Source organism: Oncorhynchus mykiss, chromosome 26 (assembly GCF_057628025.1).
Source record: "Oncorhynchus mykiss isolate SJ-2025 chromosome 26, ASM5762802v1, whole genome shotgun sequence".
In the NCBI taxonomy this organism is placed as follows: domain Eukaryota; kingdom Metazoa; phylum Chordata; class Actinopteri; order Salmoniformes; family Salmonidae; genus Oncorhynchus; species Oncorhynchus mykiss.
This window is the reverse complement of record NC_143047.1, coordinates 16,584,927-16,604,509: the sequence shown is the minus strand read 5'-3', so window position 1 is coordinate 16,604,509 and position 19,583 is coordinate 16,584,927. Positions and strand designations below refer to the sequence as shown.

The following is a 19,583-nucleotide window of genomic DNA, read 5'->3' as shown; positions in this document are numbered from 1 at the left end:
TTCTTAGGAATTTTATCATCTCTCACACAGGCAATTGCACAGTACATACATACCCCAACCAGAAGCCATGGATTACAGGCAGCATCCGCACTGAGCTAAAGCTGCCTCTTTTAAGGAGTGGGACTCTAACCCGGAAGCTTGTAAGAAATCCCGCTATGCACTCCGACGAACCATCAAACAGGCAAAGCATCAATACAGGACTAAGATTGAATCGAAGACCGGCTCTGACGCTCGTCGGATGTGGCAGGACTTACAAACCATTACAGACTACAAAGGGAAGCACAGCCGAGAGCTGCTGAGTGACTCGAGCCTACCAGACAAGCTAAACTACTTATATGCTCGCTTCAAGGAAAATAACTCTGAAACATGCATGAGAGTACCAGCTGTTCCGGAAGACTGTGTGATCACGCTCTCCGCAGCCGATGTAAGTAAGACCTTTAAACAGATCAACATTCACAAGGCCACAGGGCCAGACGGATTACCAGTACGTGTACTGCGAGCAAGCGCTGACCAACTGGCAAGTGGAAGGAAATTCAAGCCACACTTCACAAAAACCACACACACAGATAAGATATAAAGTAAAACTTTATCATGACATACAAGTTTAAAGCCCTGAGAACCATATCTTTATATTACTAATGTGAACAAAACTGAATGTCAAAATCACTTTGGAAAAGTGCTCCTCTTTTAAATACAATCAGCACAAACCAGTTTTACAAGCATTTACGTTGTCCCAATTTTGTTTTAATCAAAAGAGAAAACTATAATATCATTACCATGTCCATAATAATAATAATAATAATAACAGTACAAAAATATGCACAAACCTCACAGATTTATGTACGGAGCATTGTACAAGCCAAAAACAACATAGAATTGATAAATGAGGTATTCAATAACCACTTACATATGCACTTGTATTACACAGATCAGGTTAGATTTAAATAATAAAAAATCTAATAAAATCCAAACCATCCAGGGACAAGGTTCTGCAGACTTTCAACTTCACAGTTTTTTGAGTGATGTGACCTTGCCTGCAACTGATGACAAAAATCAAAAAGCGACAAAAACCGAACCAGTCTAAAATAGCATTTAGCAAGTCAGTAGAGACAGATTTTGGGTCGTCCAAGATTTGGATGTGTCCCTCAGTATACATGCCAATTGCATAACTTCAATATCAAATGCAACAATGACAGCAGCCCAATGCCCTGAGGTAAGAGGTAGGGGGTCTTCAAGAGCTCTCTCACACACACACACCAACAATTGTAGCCCACATAAGCCTGAGCTGTAAACTGAATTCCCAGTAAATGTGGTTCTAACTGGTTTCCCACCCTTGTCATGGTGTGGTTTTAGAGAACAGCACCACCTGCAGTCTCCTACATGGCATTACATGGTTGTTACACACCCTCCTCTACCATATTCTGAACTTGCTCTCACACTCATACACACACTCCCCCTCTCTCATGCAAAGGCTGTAAGGATACACTGTCAGACAGTCATTGACTAGACTGATTGGAAAAAAACAGAAATGTCCGTTTCTAAAACGAGAGAAACGAAAAAGGGTTTTTGTGACACCACCTAAGTGATCAAGCTAATTCGGTCCATCAGAAGAAGAAAAATCGACACAAATAAATAGCATACCTTGGTTTTGAAACCAATAACATGATTTATGAATGCCTTAATGCCTGACTTCATTCATAAAGATCATGGAAATAGTTTATTCTTCAAAGGATTAAGCTTGAAGATAAAACAGTCATTCCTAGCAGAGTCCTGAAAGGTTCACTGTTCTCTCACAGCTGATTTTAAGGCAGCAACTACATCTTTCACCTTTATTAAATGTGGACATACTATTTCATCACGATTGCAGGTGTCTCTTTAGTCATTGTATATGTGTTGTGGTGGTCCTGTAATCCTGGTCTGTGGTCTGCACCGCAAAAAGCCAACAAATAACAGCTAAAACACAGCTTACTAAAAGCAACAAGGCTGCCCACCTCAGAGATTACAGGAGATCAGGGGTGAAAGGTTTAGAAACAGTTAAATGCCTCACAGATAATGCTAGAAATTAATTTCATTCAAATCACGTTCTATTAAAAATGCAGAGTAATTACCTGAACAGTTTGAGAATGGAAATACTGTAACTGTGGATGTGTCTGAGAAATTTGGGAGGCCTGAACTTTGAATTGAGACAGAAACCAGTTGTCAAAACAGCTACCCTTTCTGTCTTATTCAATGTAGAGATTAGGCCAAGGGGCCTTGTGTGTCATGCACTGTTCACTGCAGCATAACTCACTGAGGTATATCCCTGGTGTGTCAGGTGATGGGTGCCCATGCCAGGCAGAACCATACCGGGCCCAAGACTCAATCACAGGTAGGCAAATGTCTGATTAAGAAGCTAAGGAAAGCAACAACAGACCAGAGCTGACAACTTTAACAGTATGGACTATAGAAGATGGGCTAGCATAGAACTCATTCTTTACTCCACTGTATCCTACATAGTGGTTCAGCTAGCCTATTCAGCTAACCCACAGCAGCTAGCCCATAACAGCCTGGGCAGGAGACAGGGCTAGTCTTTGGTATTCAGCTGTGCAACGGCCAAAGGCTACCACACAGCAGAGGATTACGGTGTAAAATACTGGCCACCTGATTGTACACATGCAGAGCAATACTCTTAAATAGGTTTTGTCTCATAAAATGCAGTATGAAGTAAACCAAACAAATACAGAGAAAACTGGAGAGCAAGCCCATCCCAGTTCAGCTTGGTATAATAATGTGTCCCCAAGAAAACCCAGTAGTCAAGTCTACGTATGTAGTCCAGCATTCGGGAGGAGTCCACTCCTGTGGACCGTTGCTCGTCGCAGGGACTCAAACCACCAGGACAAGTCACGCTGGCTTTGCAGCAATGAGGTATGTAGTGTACGTCTCCTTCTAGAGAGTCTGAGGTATTCTTTGAAGACAGTCTGTTAGACTTGCGCATTATTTCGGTGGAATCCTTTTTTAAATGACAAAGCGAGTCCATAATAAGAGACTTCACTATGCTTCCTGAGAAAGGGCCCTCTCCCACACGGAGAGGTGAATGAGGTTTGCAAAGGTCTGTGGTTAGAACACTTCAGGTCTGGTCTGCCAGTGTTGAAGGAAAACCATTGATGGGTGATTTGTCTCTCCTCTCTGTTGAATTGAACTAGGGACACACACTGATCCCAGAGCAGGGACTAGAACACCTTCACTACCTTTCTGATTATTAGATAGATCCGGGGTGGTGAGCTTGGGGCTTGCTAGTCCTAAACAGATAGATAGACGGATCAGTCAGTTCTTATGACCTCATACCGTGCGTGAAAAAATATCCAAAGCTAATTCTGATCCTCAAAGCCCTTTAGACACATTGCCCATCCGTTTCTTGTGTTAGATTGAAGATTAAGTACATCATTCCAAATAGGCTGAATGAGGGGGTGACTCCCTGGTATTGATTGTGGGAGTGACTACAGTATATGAGGTATTACATGGCGATCTGTAGGATCAATAAAGTAGTGCACTCAGAAGCAAAAAGGCTACGGCCCGTCGTCATGGCAACTCGAGCGTTGTGATAGGGTTACTGTATGAATGCGTAGGAGGTGTGCTGAGGTGAGTGAGGTTCCGTTGTGAAATTCCCAGAAATTCCCCTGATTTCAACAAGATCAAAAAGGATACAAAAATAAAGTTAATTCAGGTGAAGTATACTACAGCTCCTGAGGTAAAGATACCACTGCAGGTTACTTGATTTGAGGTATGTGAAAAGATAACTAAAAAAATAGTATTAATAATAATAATAATAATAATAATATTAATTCGAAAAAACTAAAATCAAAAAAACAAAAAGCCAACAAACAAACAAAATAAAACTCTTCAAGTTCAGTTGTGAACACCTGTCAGTGGGTTTTGGCTGAGCTCTGATTGTGTTTAGCATGTGTTTGGGACAAGAGTGTCTGTGTGCTGGGTGTCTGTGAAATGCATGTGTGTATGTGTACATGTGTGTAGAATGCATAGGTGTGTGTGTGTGTTCATGTTCTCTTGAGATGTAATTGGGTGTGTGAATTGTGTATTCATAAACGGGTAGCCAAGGTTGACAGGAGCAATGAGGTATTTGTTGTGCACCAGTTTCTTTTTTTCTTATCGATTTATCAATGTACTGTATTCATGCTAGGCCTCGGTGTTGATGAAAAGCCTAGAGAGTGGGTTGTAGGGCGGCCTGAGCTAAGGGGAGCCACTGGTGGAGGGCTCGGCTGAGCAAGGCCCCTTGGAAGAAGAGGAAGAGCTGGGACTGTGGCTGTGGGCAGAGGTGGTGAACCCAAACCCAGCACTGGGTCCAGCAGGGGGCACTGTTACTGCAGTGGACACGCTAGTCCCTGGTGCGCCTGACTTCTGTGCAAACAGGGTTCCTACAGGACAGAAGGACAAACAGAATATTACAGCAAGATAAACAACACAACCAAATCTGTGTATTTCTTACACGCACGCACGCGCACACACACCTGAATAGAGTGTGCCGTTGACCTCCACAGACACACTGATGCTAGCAGATCCATTGGTGGAGATGCTCAGAGCCATGTCCTGCTGCTTCTCATCTGGAAAGAACGAGAAAGAGGAAGTGTAAACCAGTGTGGTCAGAAAGCAGAATCAGGTACTGTACAATAGCATGCAGTAAGTGAGAATTGGGTGTCACGAACATTTCCTTGTGGGTGTCTTGCAGCATACATCTGCATAACCCACTGAGGAGAGAGAAACACAATCATGTCACAGTGACCCCAGGAAAACCCAGGAAAACATTCTGCACTTCCCCTCTCAAAGCTTTTCTTGTGTAGCAGTCATAATGTGTTGATTGTACTCGCACACACACATTCAACACCCATACAGGCTGAACCTCTACTGTGTGTGTGTGTGTGTGTGTGTGTGAGAGAGAGACATGGGGAATAACCAGCATGTGATAACATTAAGGCACCAAACAAAGCATGTGTTATGACGTATATACAAACAGCCAGAGGCTGAGCTGAAGAGACACAGGTCAGTGAGTCAGCTAGCAGAGTGGGCTGAAAGCCTTTATCTCTGTTGTGCAGTGACCGCTGCGTTGCCTTTATAATGGCTTCTAAATGTCATCCTCCTCTATCTCACGGGGGAGCGGAGGGAATCTGGTGTAGGCTGTGCGTTTTCTCATGGTGCTCAGAGAGTCAGGCATTGAGGGAGCTTCAGTGTACATCACTAGTGTACTTAAATGTATGCGCTTCCTTGAGAAAATGATTACTAGTGCATATCAGGCAATTACTCCAATCTTGAAAACGTATGGAATGTACTGCATGTGTCGGATACAAACTGACTATCACATGTAACTGTATAGAGTGCCCAGGGGGAGTCAGCCTGGGCACGTACCTCTAGCGGTGGTGCTGTTGCCCAGGCGCAGGTTCATGGGGACCTGGGAGGCCATGGCAAGCAGGTTGTGTTGGAAGGCCTGCTGCATCAGACGCTGCTGCTGCTCCTCTGCCAGGCGTGCCATCTTCCTCTCAGGGCCCTCGCCAGTCTCCAGCTTCTCCCTCAGCTGCTCCAGAGTGGCAGCCCGGGCCAGCCCTGACACCTGCTGCTGCCCCAGCGACAGGGACATGGAGGTACCACGAGCCGCTGCCATCAAGGAGGGGGTGACCTCTTCTAAAGAGAGGCAGGGTAGGAGAGGTAGGATATGTTACTCTCATGGAAACAAAAATGAGAATAATTTCAGTATTGTAAAATATGAAGAAAATATTTGATAAAATGACAATTTAACGTGGTAAAATGAGGCCAAAGAAAGGGAGGGAGATCTGTTGAAACAATAACTACCTCTTTTAGAGAAAGGGGAAAAAAACCACAGCAATTATGTGGGCAGTATTTTCTGTAACTGAGCAGCATTCCAATAACATCAAAGGTAAGATCAGATAAGAAAAACAGGTAACGGTAGTGATCCAGCCAGATCCTATTGATGAGGACAGACAGCTGTAATCCAGGCTGGCCGTAAAGTGTCCTGCTGTCTGTGGGAAACATGTTATTAATCAGTAGTAAATGGTTAAGAGACAGTGAACAGCCCAGGGTCAAACCCTCAGTCACACACAGACGCTTTGATCACAAAGGGAGTGCATAGCACATTGATCGTCACACAATCTACAGTACAATACACACTGGAGAACAGTGGAGGCTGCTGAGGGGAGGACGGCTCATAATAATGGCTGGAATGAATGGAATGGCATCAAACACATGGAAACCATGTGTTCTGTACTTTTACCCCTTTTTCTTCCCAATATCGTGGTCTCCAATTGGTAACTACAGTCTTGTCCCATCGCTGCAACTCCCGTATGGACTCAGGAGAGGCGAAGGCCGAGAGCCATGCGTCCTCCGAAACACAACCCTGCCAAGCCGCACTGCTTCTTGACTGCCAGGCGCACCAATTTGCCGGCTCATGGGTCTCCCAGTCACTGCCGGCTGTGACACAGCCTGGGATCGAACCCAGGTCCGTAGTGCCTTAGACCGCTGCGCCACTTGGGTGGTGGAAACCATGTGTTTGATGTATTTGATACCATTCCACTTATTCCGCTCCAGCCATTTCCACGAGCCCGTCCTCCCCAATTAAGGGGTCACCAACCTCCTGTGCTGCAGATTTTACATAACACAAAGCCTGCCAATGAGTGTAAAGTGTGTAAAGTACAAAATACTTCGGTAAATGGCCATTAAGAAATCAGAGCATTTCTTCTTGTAATACCTGTACTGTACATAATGTCTGACTCTCTACAGTCTGTAGGCTGTGGTGTCTAATCCTATCCAGACAGTGAAAGAAAATGATCCTGTAGTTCCTAACCATTGCGACAGAGAGCGCTAAGGCACTATGGATATTTGTTGAGGGTTGCGCTCCGATCAGTCCGATGCGCAAACCCGGAGCACAACTCTCACTTCTATCTTATTTGAACTCAATAGAGAGCATGGTCTTACTTTTCCTTTTGTCAAGATGCCTACTGTGTGTTTAGGTTATAAATTCCAGTATTTATTTGAATTCATTATTTATTTTCCAATCTTAACCCTTTATTTCCAGTTTTTTATTGAGAAGTTGCTGATCCTTTAATGCTCACCTTTTTTGAGAGAGTGGACGGGTGACGCCAGCAGGCCGTTGAGGCTCCCAGCGGCTCCGGCACCCAGTGCAGACAGGTGCATCTTGGGAGGGGAGAGGATGTGAGGGGCTGTGCTGGGAGAGAAGCGGAAGAGGCTGCTGCTGTAGCTGGGGCGACGGCCCTCCCGGCGGTTACTGTCGATGGCCGCCTGAAGCTCGCCTGGCGAACTTAGACCTTTCCTCTCACACTCAAAGGGATACAGGTACTTCATGTACCTGAATGAGACAAACATTAAGATATAAGATAAGATATGCAATTTAGCAGACCAAAACGACTTACAGTCATGCGTGAATACATGGGTCTTCAGATCAGAGTACACACACACACACATTATATATGCAAACGTATGTGGACACCCCTTCAAGTTAGTGGATTTGGCCCTTTCAGCCACACCCGTGGCTGACAGGTCTATAAAATCTAGCACACAGCCACACAATCTCTATAGACAAACATTGGCAGTAGAATGGCCTTACTGAAGAGCTCAGTGACTTTCAACGTGGCACCGTCATAGGATGCCACCTTTCCAACAAGTCAGTTCGCCAAATTTTTGCCCTGTTAGAGCTGCCCCGGTCAACTGAAAGTGCTGTTATTGTGAAGTGGAAACGTCTAGGAGCAACAACGGCTCGGCCACGAAGTGGCAGGCCACACAAGCTCACAGAAAGAGTCCGGTGAGAAGCACGTAGTGGGGTTGCAACATTCACTACCAAGTTGCAAAATGCCTTTGGAAGCAACGTCATCACAAGAACGTTGGGAGCTTCATTAAACCGATTTCCATAGCCAAGCAGCCGCACCCAAGCCTAAGATCACCATGAGAAAAGCCAAGAATTGGCTGGAGTGGTGTAAAGCTCGCCGCCAATGGACTCTGGAGCAGTGGAAACGTGTTCTCTGGTGTGATGAATCACGCGTCACCATCTGGCAGTCTGAAATCTTAACGCTACAGCATACAATGACAATCTAGACAATTCTGTGCTTCCAACAGTTGGGGAAGGCCCTTTCCTGTTCCAACATGACAATCCCCCTGTGCACAAAACATAAATGGTTTGTCAAGATCAGTGTGGAAGATCTTGACTGGCCTGCACAGAGACCTGACCTCAACTCCATCGAACACCTCTGGGATGAATTCGAACGCCGACAGCAAGCCAGGCCTAATCGTCCAACATCAGTGCCCGAACTCACTAATGCTCGTAGCTGAATGGAAGCAAGTCCCCGCAGCAATGTTCCAACATCTACTGGAAAGCCTTCCCAGAAGAGTGGAGGGCGGGGACCAACTCCATTTTAATGCTCATGACTTTGGAATGAGATGTTCGACGAGCAGGTGTCCACATACTTTTGTCCAGGTAGTGTAGATGCAGTGGCAGAGAGAGGTCAAAGTGTTACCTAACAGAGACCATGGTATGTAGCAGCCTGTGAGCGTGCAGTAGCAGCAGTAGCATGGGTATTTTTCCACCCCATAAAAATGTATAAAAGTGAAGAGCATAATAGAGAGAGAGAGAACACTGAGGATCAATACGGAGTGAAGAGCACTATCCATTAGATAAGACCAGTGGACCGTTGCTGCTGGAGAGAACAGGCAGGCTGAGTAGGCTAGCATTAAAAATACATAAAAGGCTCATTAAGGCTCTCTGGTATACAGGCAGTAGTATAGAGAGCTAAAGCCCTTACACAGGGGCTTACAGAGCGCAGAGCGCTCGCCCCTCAGTGAAAGCCCACCTCAATTGCTGTGAACTCTGACCCAAATCACATCACAAAATCTACTGGATCAATGGGCTCCTCACACGTGTGATGTAATGGCTGGAGGATGGAATGCAGCGAGAGAGAAGGTGAGTAGTTAAGAGGGATGTACACACACACACACACACACACACACACACACACACGGTCAGGATGAATGGACACATGCAAACAGACACACATAGACGTCATAGAAAGAGACACAGATCATAGGGACACACGACTAAGCAGAATGGGGTAGAGAGAGAGAGACTTACTGTGTGCGGAGGGTGAAGGCAGCAGAGGTGATAGAGGTGGGCAGGCTGAGGCCCTTGGTGATCTCTCTCCAGATCTTCTTGTTGATGACCTCCACCAGGCCGCCCTTCTCTGTCACCAGCTTGTAAAGCATGTACAGGTCCAGAACCTGCTTGGCCATGATGGGGATGCGGTTCACTGGAGTCCCTGAAGGTAGAACCACACGCATCAATATGGATCCAAGTATCCTGTTGACGTTACATTGCTGAAGGAGCTGGAATGGTGTGGGTGAGGAGGCTTGTTGCACGTTTTAACAACCTGAAAACAACCTAAACTGTTATTTTTTTTTAAAACTCTATATTGTCATAGCACTGTAACATGCTTCGAACAGTTAATGAAAGTACATTTTCACCCCCCATGGTTTGCTGAAACAAATAGACAGGTGATATCGTTACTGCCCTCGGTGACAGAGGCCCATAACTCAGAGAGCCGGTTGAATTAGACTGGGAAATGTAAACACATCGGTATAAAATGACAAAGAGAACCTATTAGCCAGGTTAAGGCAAAAACAGCTTGACCTGGAAAGAGGGATTTGCAAACAACAAAGTGAACCTGCTCCAGACTTTTGATACAGATGCATTAATCTGGTTAACAGCTTATCTGCAGTAAAGCGTGTAGAAAGTGTGTGTGTCGGGAGGGAGGGAGGGGCGGGGAGGTGTAGCCATTGCCCTGGCCTAGTATGCACCAGCATCAAAAAAAGTGCTACTCTCCAGCCCCGATAGGGGTTGCAGGTCTGCTAATCCTTGGGCGGGGTGGGGTGGGGTGGGGTGGCTCGTGGGGGAGGCATGGTTAGCCCGGTATAATGAAGCTTATTTAGAGGATTGTGGAGAGTAAATCCACACCCCTCGGCTGTTAGCTGTTGTGCCAGTGCTGCCTGGGGCCTGGTGCTGAGTGGCTGCTGGGCAGAGAGGACAGACAGCCTGAAGCCAGGCCAGCTTTGTGGCACGGTGGTTAATAGCAGCCAATCATCCAAGCCTCCGCAGGCTGCTAGCAGCTCTAACCTGGAATAAGACCCATTAATGTTTTTTTTAAATAGCAATGTGATCAGGCCAGGAGAGGAGATAAGCCCTGGTCCTGATTCAATGTCTCAAGTTAGCAGCAGACAGTCAGTCCAGTCCTCCGAGGCACAGGTTGTCTTTAATTAAACCATTAGAATCATTGGCTCTGACTGGAGGACACATGGGCTAGCTTGTGTAAGTGTTGCTAGCTAACTCTGAGGCGGGGTGTAGTTGTAGAGGCATTACCTCTCATCTCATGTCAGAGAGGAACGTGTGTTAGAAAACACTGCAGACCCTTACGACTAAAGCCTATATACAGTAGACCATCAGCAAAGCCAGCGGTAACTACAGCTAGCTAAGCTAGGAAATCAAAATCCCCTATTCCTACAAGACAGTGGGAAGTCTCAGCTTTTCCCGGAATTCCACATTCTGTGGAATAGTACAGTAGTAGTAGTTGGAGTAGTAGTAGTAGTAATAATAAATAAAACAAATCTGAAAGGAGAAAGACATTTCACAAAACTAGGGTACAATGTACACAAAACATACAATTAACTACAGATTGTACATGGCCGCTATGACATAATATCAGTTTCCTGTAAGATTAAGGAAGTGCCAACAGCCAGTAATGTGTCCGGAGTCCTGTCTCTCTGTGTGGTGGATGAGATGACATCAGGCAGGATGTTTGATTAGCACAGAGAGCATAGTGTCACTACCACCAGCCACCACACAGCCCAGCACAAAGAGAGAACAGAGAGAGAGACACAGAGACACAGAGAGACAGACACAGAGAGACACAGAGACAGAGACAGAGAGAGACAGAGAGAGGGAGAGAGGCCGGGTAGAGGGTAGATAGATCAGGAGCCAGTAGCCCTGCGCTTCCAGAACATACAGCCTATCAAAAGCAGCAGGAATGTGGTGTAAAAAGGCAGCCTGAGCCCTGGTCAGGCCACAGTTATTTAATGCAGCGCTGCAAGGACATCAATCCTGCATCAAACAATTAGTACAACTGCAGGGGTCAAAGGTTGGCCAGGGGTTATTGATGTCTGAATTAAAGTGCAGGTCAGCAGGAAGCCGTTTTCATACACAGCCAGCCGTATGTCCCCCTGGACAATGAGGCCAGAACAGATAAGCACAATAGACCTGACCTGCACTGACAACCCAGCATTTAGGCTTTAATTCACATCAATGCCTCTATTCCATTCCAGGAGAGTAATATCAATGTCAGGAAGAGGACCATCAGGAAGCGATGTATAGAAAGAAGCGAATCAGTATTTTGAATTTAGACAATAGATTTATACTCTGAATTTGTAAACAAAAAAACACTACAATAAACCTAACGGTGCAATAAACCTAACGGTACAGAATCAAATGAACACGTTTCAACAGGATCAGCTGAAATGTGAACAAACTGCAACAACCCATTTACGAATATGATTAAATGACGTAATTAACCAAAGCCCCTTCAGCTGGGCTGGAGGAGATAGAGAAACATTAGTGAGAACTAACAACCCACCAGTCTTTGGTGAGAAACATCTGCTCCAGCTCTTTTAGGCCTGTGGGCACAATCACTTTAAACACCTCATGTTTAATCTGGGAAACCCAACCCCCGAGTCAGTCGATGTAGAAATGAGTAGCAGAGCAGAGTAGCCATGATAGCAGGCCACAGAACAGCTGAAGCATTAGCTCAAGCTAGCGTTAATGTTGGCCACTATTGGCTGCTTTCCCTCAAAGGGCAGCAGGGATTTGTCCACAGCAGCACCGAAACAATTTGTAATTGGCTACAGGCTTCACCTCCCATCGTCCTTTGCCCTGGACTGATTTTCCCCCTGGGACAGGGCCATCAGGAGGCAAGTGATTAATGGCTGTGGAGGTCAGGGGTCATGGTGGTGGGAAGTGCTGTGGTGGTGAAGGCTCCCTGAGCCACTCCCTAACTCCTTCCTCCAGTCGCGGTACTTCCAGTGTTCATACAGGGCCAGGGCCCAACAGAGAAAGGCCCCCAGGTGGAGGGAGTTACAGTACAGTAATTGAGGTATTATTTTCAGTAGTGAGCACAGTCCAGCTTAGAAGACATTATGCTGGATAGAGAACAAGACCGAAAGAGAGACTGAGACCAGCCTACTGCAGTCTGAACCAGTCAAATCATTGAGTCACAGTTCCAGGATTGAAAAAACACACCAATGAGACTGGTGTTGAAGCATCACCTCGTCACATGATAGGTTTAACCCCCTTCACCATCCACACTGCTCCCTACAGTTCCAAGGATGCGTTCCATCTCCGTGAGATAAAAAACAAGGTCATTACAGGATGATCCCTGACCAATTATTTTGTAAAACAGTTGTCTGCATTAAAGAGTTCTATAATAAATAAATTATATATAGCTGATTTCACATTACTGGCACTCCAGCTGACAGGGGCTGGGGAGAAGAGACAGGAAATGCATTTTTTACAGAATGTGCTGCCACGAGGTGTGGGGTTTCACTACCACCCTGCTCCACCTCTTCGGAAGTGAGGGAGGAGGAAAAGAGGAAGGAAAGAGAGGATGGAGAGAGGTGAGAGAGAGACAAGGACAGGCAGGAGCACATTTATAAGCCCATCATTATCTAAAGGATATATTGCTTTCTGTGGACCCCCCCATGCTCTGAGAGAGGGAAGGAGCGGATGAGGTGGATGGGACAGCCAGCTGGATAAAGCCTGGATTACTGCTATAAAAAAAGGTGTCAGCCAAAACACAAATGGCCTCTGCCTCATGTCAGTGTCTGAGTCCTTTCAGATGATCACCCTCCCCCCAAACCCCTTTGGATCCCAACCCACCACCAGCAATATCCAAGATTAGACCAAACAAGGGCCTGCAGCTCCCCACCACTGTTCTGCCTCTCTGTCTCCGACCCACTACAGTCCACAAGCAGCCCTTACTGCTCCTGCTGGATGTTTAGTTTACCCAGGGACCCAAGGCCATTTGGTTTACATGTTCATATGTCGAGCCTGGTATTGTCAGGGCCTGCTATGCTGCTGCTGGAGCAGCGTTGGTTTGATTTTTAATGCCGGGCCGAGGGACATAGAAGGTAAAGTCCAACGACGGTATGGAATTCTTCAGCTATCTTTAGTCTGGGGAGAGCCATTCATATGCATCACATGACTGACCAATTCAGATCAAGTGGTACGGAACACGTATGTGGACACACAGCATCCAACCAGCCCTCCTATCTATAGCGAGAGTTAAGATCACCCCCTATATATGTAGGAGGCCAATAACACCAGGCAGGCAGGGATATAAAAGCACAGCTGGGAGGGGAGGGGAGGGGGGGGGGGGGGGGGGGTAGTGTCTCATGACAAACCATGAAAAATAAACCCCACAACAAACATTTGAGGAGTAAATTACAAAGAGACCTTCCATTATATGTTAAACTCAGTACACAACATGTAAATCACTATATTGAGGCCTGGGAACGAGAGCCTTTTTTATTTATAGGACAAATCCTTTGATACATCAAGTCTCGTCAATGATAAAAGAACAACAGTAACAACTCACGGAGTAGACCGTGATCTGGCTGCAGTCCAAAATGGGGACGGTAATCTCTCTCTCTTTGGGAACAATTAGTTCAGTAAGAAGATCAGCGATAAAGGGGTGAGAGAAGGAGCAAGAGAGAGAGAAACCTGACTCCCTCCTCTCGGGTCATAAAGATGGGTCACAAAGATGGGTCACCTGGTGAATTGGGGGAGGGGGATTGAAAGGGCGGAATGTGGATAGCGTGAAAAATGAGACTGTAACCCAAATCCCTTTGGTCCCTCGAGGCCAAGCGGGGTCTGGCTTGGACTACTGGCTGACTGGACTATAATCAAGAGTGCATCAGATAAAGAGGTAAACATGGCCCGGTAGACGGAAGAGATCTAGTCTTGATCTCAAATCCCTCAATCTCAACCGGAGATCAAACCATAGCCTACACTTTTACATTTGTATTCAGTTTCAGTAGTCTAATAGCCAAATTGCACTGGCGGGTAAATCTCTGTCAATTATTTATTTTTTTAAAGCAAAAATTGGCTTGATGAAATTTGACATGATGAGCACATTACTAGACGGCTTTTTGATCTCCACTGTGCTTCTACGTTTGCTCTCCCCGTCAAAATATGAAACGTCATCATTCTCGTCTGAGGTAATCAAGTGAGACAGGTCTGAAATCAGCTGCTCCTCAAATAACAATAGAGCAGTGACCACAGAGGCGGTCAACTAGAACAGGGCTAGTTTAGAGGGCAGGTAGGGGACAGAAACCTCTCCACCGGCAGGTGGACCATCGACAGGGTCTCAGTGGACCTCTGCTCCCCCCACTCCTCACTTTATTTCATAGATAACTGCTCCCAATCAATGGACACCCAGATTGACAGATAAAGCCATCAGCTGGCGAGCCTCATTTGGAGCCCAGCAAGAGATGATCAATACAGGAGCATCAGCTGCTGTGGATTGGGGATAGCATTGGGTCTGGAGGAGAGGAAACCAGGCACCCCTCACAACTCAATACAAAACCCTCTCTATGGTAACTGCTGATTGGAACGTTGAGCTGGAATGGAACAGTCTATGTACGTGGACCATAGTAGCGTGGGCTGACATTGTAACCTAGAGAAAGCAATAAAAAGGTGTAGGATCGATACTGTACCACTGACTGTGTGCGTAAATGAGTACAACACGCACTAAGGCTCTTTTGAGACATCCTTTATCCCCCGACAGTACAGACATCTGTCATTCCTTGTTTCTCTTGAAAACCCAACGTGTACTAGTACATTACTGAGTCGTATGTAACGGTACTATATATACCATACTGTATGTCAGTGCAGGGCTATTGTGCTGGTGAAGATCTCCTTCAGGGGCCGTTTACTATTTCAGTCCATCACTGGATTACGATGGAGAGGAATCCCAACTCCAGTGCACACAGAACAGGACACATATGTAGAAATGGACAAAGAGAGAACTATAGAGAGAAATACAGAGAGAGAAATATAAATGTTACATTAACGTTACAACGGTCAGATTGAAACCTTGTCAAATAGAGTAGGGAATCGTCACAGCTCTATTCATTTGGTTTCTGTCTGCAACATTTACATCACTGAATACACCCCACAACCAAGTAGATTGATTGAGGAAAGGACAGGAAGAGGTGGGGGTGGGGAGAGGAAGAAAGAAAGACACTAAAACATAAAAGAAGGGCGGGCCCCTGATGGTACCGAAACTAAAAACAAATAGGATGGAGTAGATTCCCATCGAGCTAACATCAGGAAAACCCCAATTTCCTTTGGTTTTGAAGTGGGGAAAAACAGAGGACAGAAGGGTCTGCCTGTGGATGAGCCTGCATCTAAATACAGCTTTGTAATTTGGGCGGGCGGGGTTTTAAAATTACCCAAGACAATCTCAGACCTCTAACATATCAACACGCTGACCACATCTTTGATCAAAAAAGAGAGAAATGTCTGCAGCTAAGAATACTTGTCCTTTTTGGCATATGTCAAGATTCTATAAGGCATTTATTATAAAGCAGTGGCTCTGACTGCGCTGGGCTGGGGTTGGCCCTGCGGTTCCCACCCTTTCCTCCCTCAGGGGCCCACTCTACTCTGCCAGCCCATCCCCAGCTCCTGCCTGTCTGGACCAGCCCCAGACCTAAATTGCGTCTCAAATAGCACCATATTCCCCATATATTACAGAACTTTTAACCAGGGCACAGGTCAAAAGTAGTGCTCATAGGGCTCGGGTCAAAAGCAGTAAACTCTATAGGGAATAGGGTGCTGTTTGGGACACACCCCCAGTGTCTGCTCCAGTGACGGATCGCCCATTTCCAGGGGAAATGAAAGACTGTGGCTTTGTTTCCAAACACGCAGGCCTGATGCCTCCCTTCGCTCCACTTCCCCTCTGATGCCTCTGTAGTTGTGGCACCCTCTCCCCTCTCTCCTTTCCTCCTCTGTCTGTTGGTTACCTTCATCCCTCTTGCAGTCCAGACACGTGGCGGCCTTTCCCTAGTCTGCTGTCCGTCAGTGTTCCCCCTATCAAAAAGGCGGGGCACCCCAGTTTTAGGGGCTCATTAATCATTCTCTTCGGGACAGGAGGCCCCTTAATCCAGCCCCTCCCCCTACCGCCTGCCCTGCGCACTACCCTCAGCCCCTATCCCCCACGGTCTTATCAAGTTTCAGTGGCTGTAACTGTAGCACAATAAACAGAGGGAAAAGGGGGTGAGGGGAGAAGAGAGGGAAAACGGGGTGAGGGGAGACGAGGGAGGAGGACAGAGGAGAGATTTTCCAGTACCATCACATTTCTATTCTGGCTCCAGTCACTGTTCTTTACAGCCATGTTTCACACACTTCTCACAAGGAGCTGAATCTGTGAGCTAGTCATCTATATAACGTGTTGCTACACTCACGGTTGCTACACTCATGGTTGAGTTAGTAGCGTAGTGAAACCAGAATGAAATTCAAATAAATGGTTTCTAAATCAGTGCACCATATGAGTAGCCTGACGTTTTACCACCTCTCAGACCAGCGGGGGAGGTTAGATTCAACAGGTTTGGATTCAGTTGGAAACCATTTTGCTCACACAACACCTACTATAATAGTATGGACAGATGTGCTCATATGAAAGAGCTGGTAAAACTCTCAGGCAAGTCATTTCCAGAAACTGTTAAATGAAAATAAAGCCCTATTAAACAGGCCACAGAATGTTCCCATTGTAGCTCTGCTAAAGTGTGAGTGTGTACAGCACAGCGCACCTCCCTGTCCTGTATGGGGGGGGGGGAGCTCTGTAGCGTGAGTGTTAGCCCTGCTCAAAGTGGTAATGTAATGCATACATGGATCCCCTGGAGCCCATTCGTGGTGTAATTGGTGTGGACAGAGCACTCCGTCTCTGGGTTACTGTTAGGGACTTCCTCACGTCCCCCGCTGGGCATCTACTGTTCCCACGCCGCTACACTATGCAGCCCTGGCCGCCAACACATCGCCAAGCCAACGTGGCCGGCCCTCAGTAAACACAGCTGACTGACCGACAGCCTGGTAACATTAAGACGATTAGGGCACAACTACTGTCAGCCTCGAGATTCAGTCACTAGCTAATAGGCCTGGCTGTGCTGAGCCGGCTGGCGGAGCTACTGTAGTTCAAAGAGAAGCCTGCCTTCAACAAATCCAAATCAATTCAGAGTTTATTAGTCACATGCACAGGGTCGCAGATGTAATTGCAGGGTACAGTGAAATTCTTAAGCTCAGAGTTCCAACAACACAGGTTAAAAAGTGAATGAAACAATAAAATAATACTAAGTAAAATAATAGAATAGAAAAAGATCACAAGATGACATATATAGTGTACAAAACACTTCCATGACAGACTGACCAGCTGAATCCAGGTGAAAGCTAGGATCCCTTATTGATGTCACTTGTTAAATCCACTTCAATCCGTGTAGATGAAAGGGAGGAGAGGTTAAAGAAGAATGTTTAAGTCTTGAGACAATTAAGACATGGATGCGTGTCATTCAGAGGGTGAATGGGGGTGAATGGACACAAGATTGAAGTGCCTTTGAACAGAGTATGGTAGTAGGTACCAGGCACACCGGTTTCAGGAAGGTGACTTTTATATTTGGTATAGTCAGTGTATATTTACAGCTAGTTTTAAATTCTATACAGCTGCTGCAGTTAAACGTGGTGATGTGCGTAAACAAGGATACGTGTCCATAGAAGGACGAGTGAGTAACAAGAATACATGTCCATTGGGGTTGAGTGGGGGAAACAAGTAGCTGACTAGTGGTGGCTACTCATGATGCAAAACCACCATCAGATCAGTTTCTGTCCCTCTCCCCAGTCCTGACTGTTCTGGTTAAATGGCACAGACAAGGCCGGCTTACAGCATTTCAATCTAAATCTTTACTACGGAGGATTTCCCTATAATAACCTCTTACTCCAATAGCCAAACAAACCCCCAGCATCAGGTTTCTTGACACATCAACTTACTACAGTACACTCGACACTAAACAATGTTTGGGCGATATACAGCCGTGGCCAAGAAATATTAGCACCCTCGCACTTTTTTCAAGTAACTCACAATTTCCCCTAAAAATAAGTTGAAATTGAACCAAGTATTTGGTCTCCACAATTCTTTATTTCACTGTTAATATTACAGAACCTTTGTTTTTAATTCAGAACCTAAAATATCCATTCAACAGAAATGACGTTGACAAAATTATTGACACTAGACTTAATATTTCGTAGCACAGCCTTTGGTCAAAATAACTGCAATCAAGCGCATCCTATAGCCATCGATGAGCTTCCTGCACCTCTGTACTGGTAGTTTGGCCCACTCCTCTTGGTCAAACTGCTCCAGTTCTCCCAGATTAGAAGGGTGCCTTCTCCCAACTGCTGTTTTCAGATCTCTCCACAAGTCTTCAAAGGGATTTTGATCTAGACTCGTTGCTGGCCACAGGACAGTCCAGCGTTTTGTCTTGAGTCTTTCCTGGGAGCTTTTTGAAGTGTGTTTGGGGTCATTGTCCTGCTGGAAGACGACTTCCATTTATACTGTATCAAATCAAATCACATTTTATTTGTCACCGAATACAACCGTGAAATGCTTCCTTACAAGCCCTTGACCATCAATGCAGTTAAGAAAATCGAGTAAAGAAATTATTTACTAAATAAACTAAAGTAAAAAACAAAAATTGTAACAAAAAAATAACAACGAGGCTATATACAGGGGCTACCGAGTCAATGGGTTAGTACAGGTTAGTTGAGTTCATTTTTACATGTAGGTAGGGGTAAAGTGACTATGCATAGAAAATAAACAGTGCGTAGCAGCAGTGTAAAAACGAGAGGGGGGGGGGGGGGGCATCGTCTGGGTGGCCATTTGATTAATTGTTCAGCAGGCTCATGGCTTGGAAGTAGAAGCTGTTAAGGAGCCTTTTGGACCTAGACGTGGCCCTCCGGTACCACTTGCCATAAGGTAGCAGAGAGAACAGTTTATGACTTGAGTGACAGGAGTCTGACAATTTTTCGGGACTTCTTCTGACACCGCCACCGTATTCTAGGGTATTTCATAATACCAACGGTATGATTTTCAATACAATTATAGGGAGTTAGGGGCACAGCTGCAAGGGTGCACGCTACACCACCCACTGCTTATAAATATAAGAAATCTAAGATGTGTCAAATGAACGATATCCTGCTCTGGGCTCCAGCTATTCATTTGGTCTGCTAGCTAAGTGGCTAGATGTCAAGATCAAGCTTCATGGTTACAGCAAAGACATTAAATCACCTCATGGATCAAGATTGGTCTTGTCAAAACTGTTGTGTGTATTTAAAAATATATTTTTTAAATGATATACATACATATTTTTTGTTTTTCGCCACATTCGGTAATAGCGTATACCCACCCCGGTGTGGTACAGTATGAAAG

General features: G+C 45.7%; 1 protein-coding gene across 2 annotated transcripts in view; it reads right to left on the bottom strand.

Annotated features, from left to right (window-relative positions):
- Positions 1-567: 567 nt before the first annotated feature.
- LOC110506484 (AT-rich interactive domain-containing protein 3B) overlaps positions 568-19,583 on the bottom strand; it is a 69,781-nt gene continuing 50,765 nt past the window's right edge. The window contains exons 5-10 of one of the 2 annotated variants that reach the window (XM_021586126.3): positions 9,143-9,326; positions 7,116-7,369; positions 5,398-5,670; positions 4,701-4,742; positions 4,506-4,598; positions 568-4,412 (exon numbers count right to left, since the gene is read on the bottom strand). In XM_021586126.3, coding sequence (XP_021441801.3) covers positions 4,228-4,412; positions 4,506-4,598; positions 4,701-4,742; positions 5,398-5,670; positions 7,116-7,369; positions 9,143-9,326 — 1,031 coding nt within the window. In that variant the 3' untranslated portion in view covers positions 568-4,227. The remainder of the gene's footprint in view (positions 4,413-4,505; positions 4,599-4,700; positions 4,743-5,397; positions 5,671-7,115; positions 7,370-9,142; positions 9,327-19,583) is intronic. The other variant, XM_021586127.3, reaches the window with a different exon arrangement.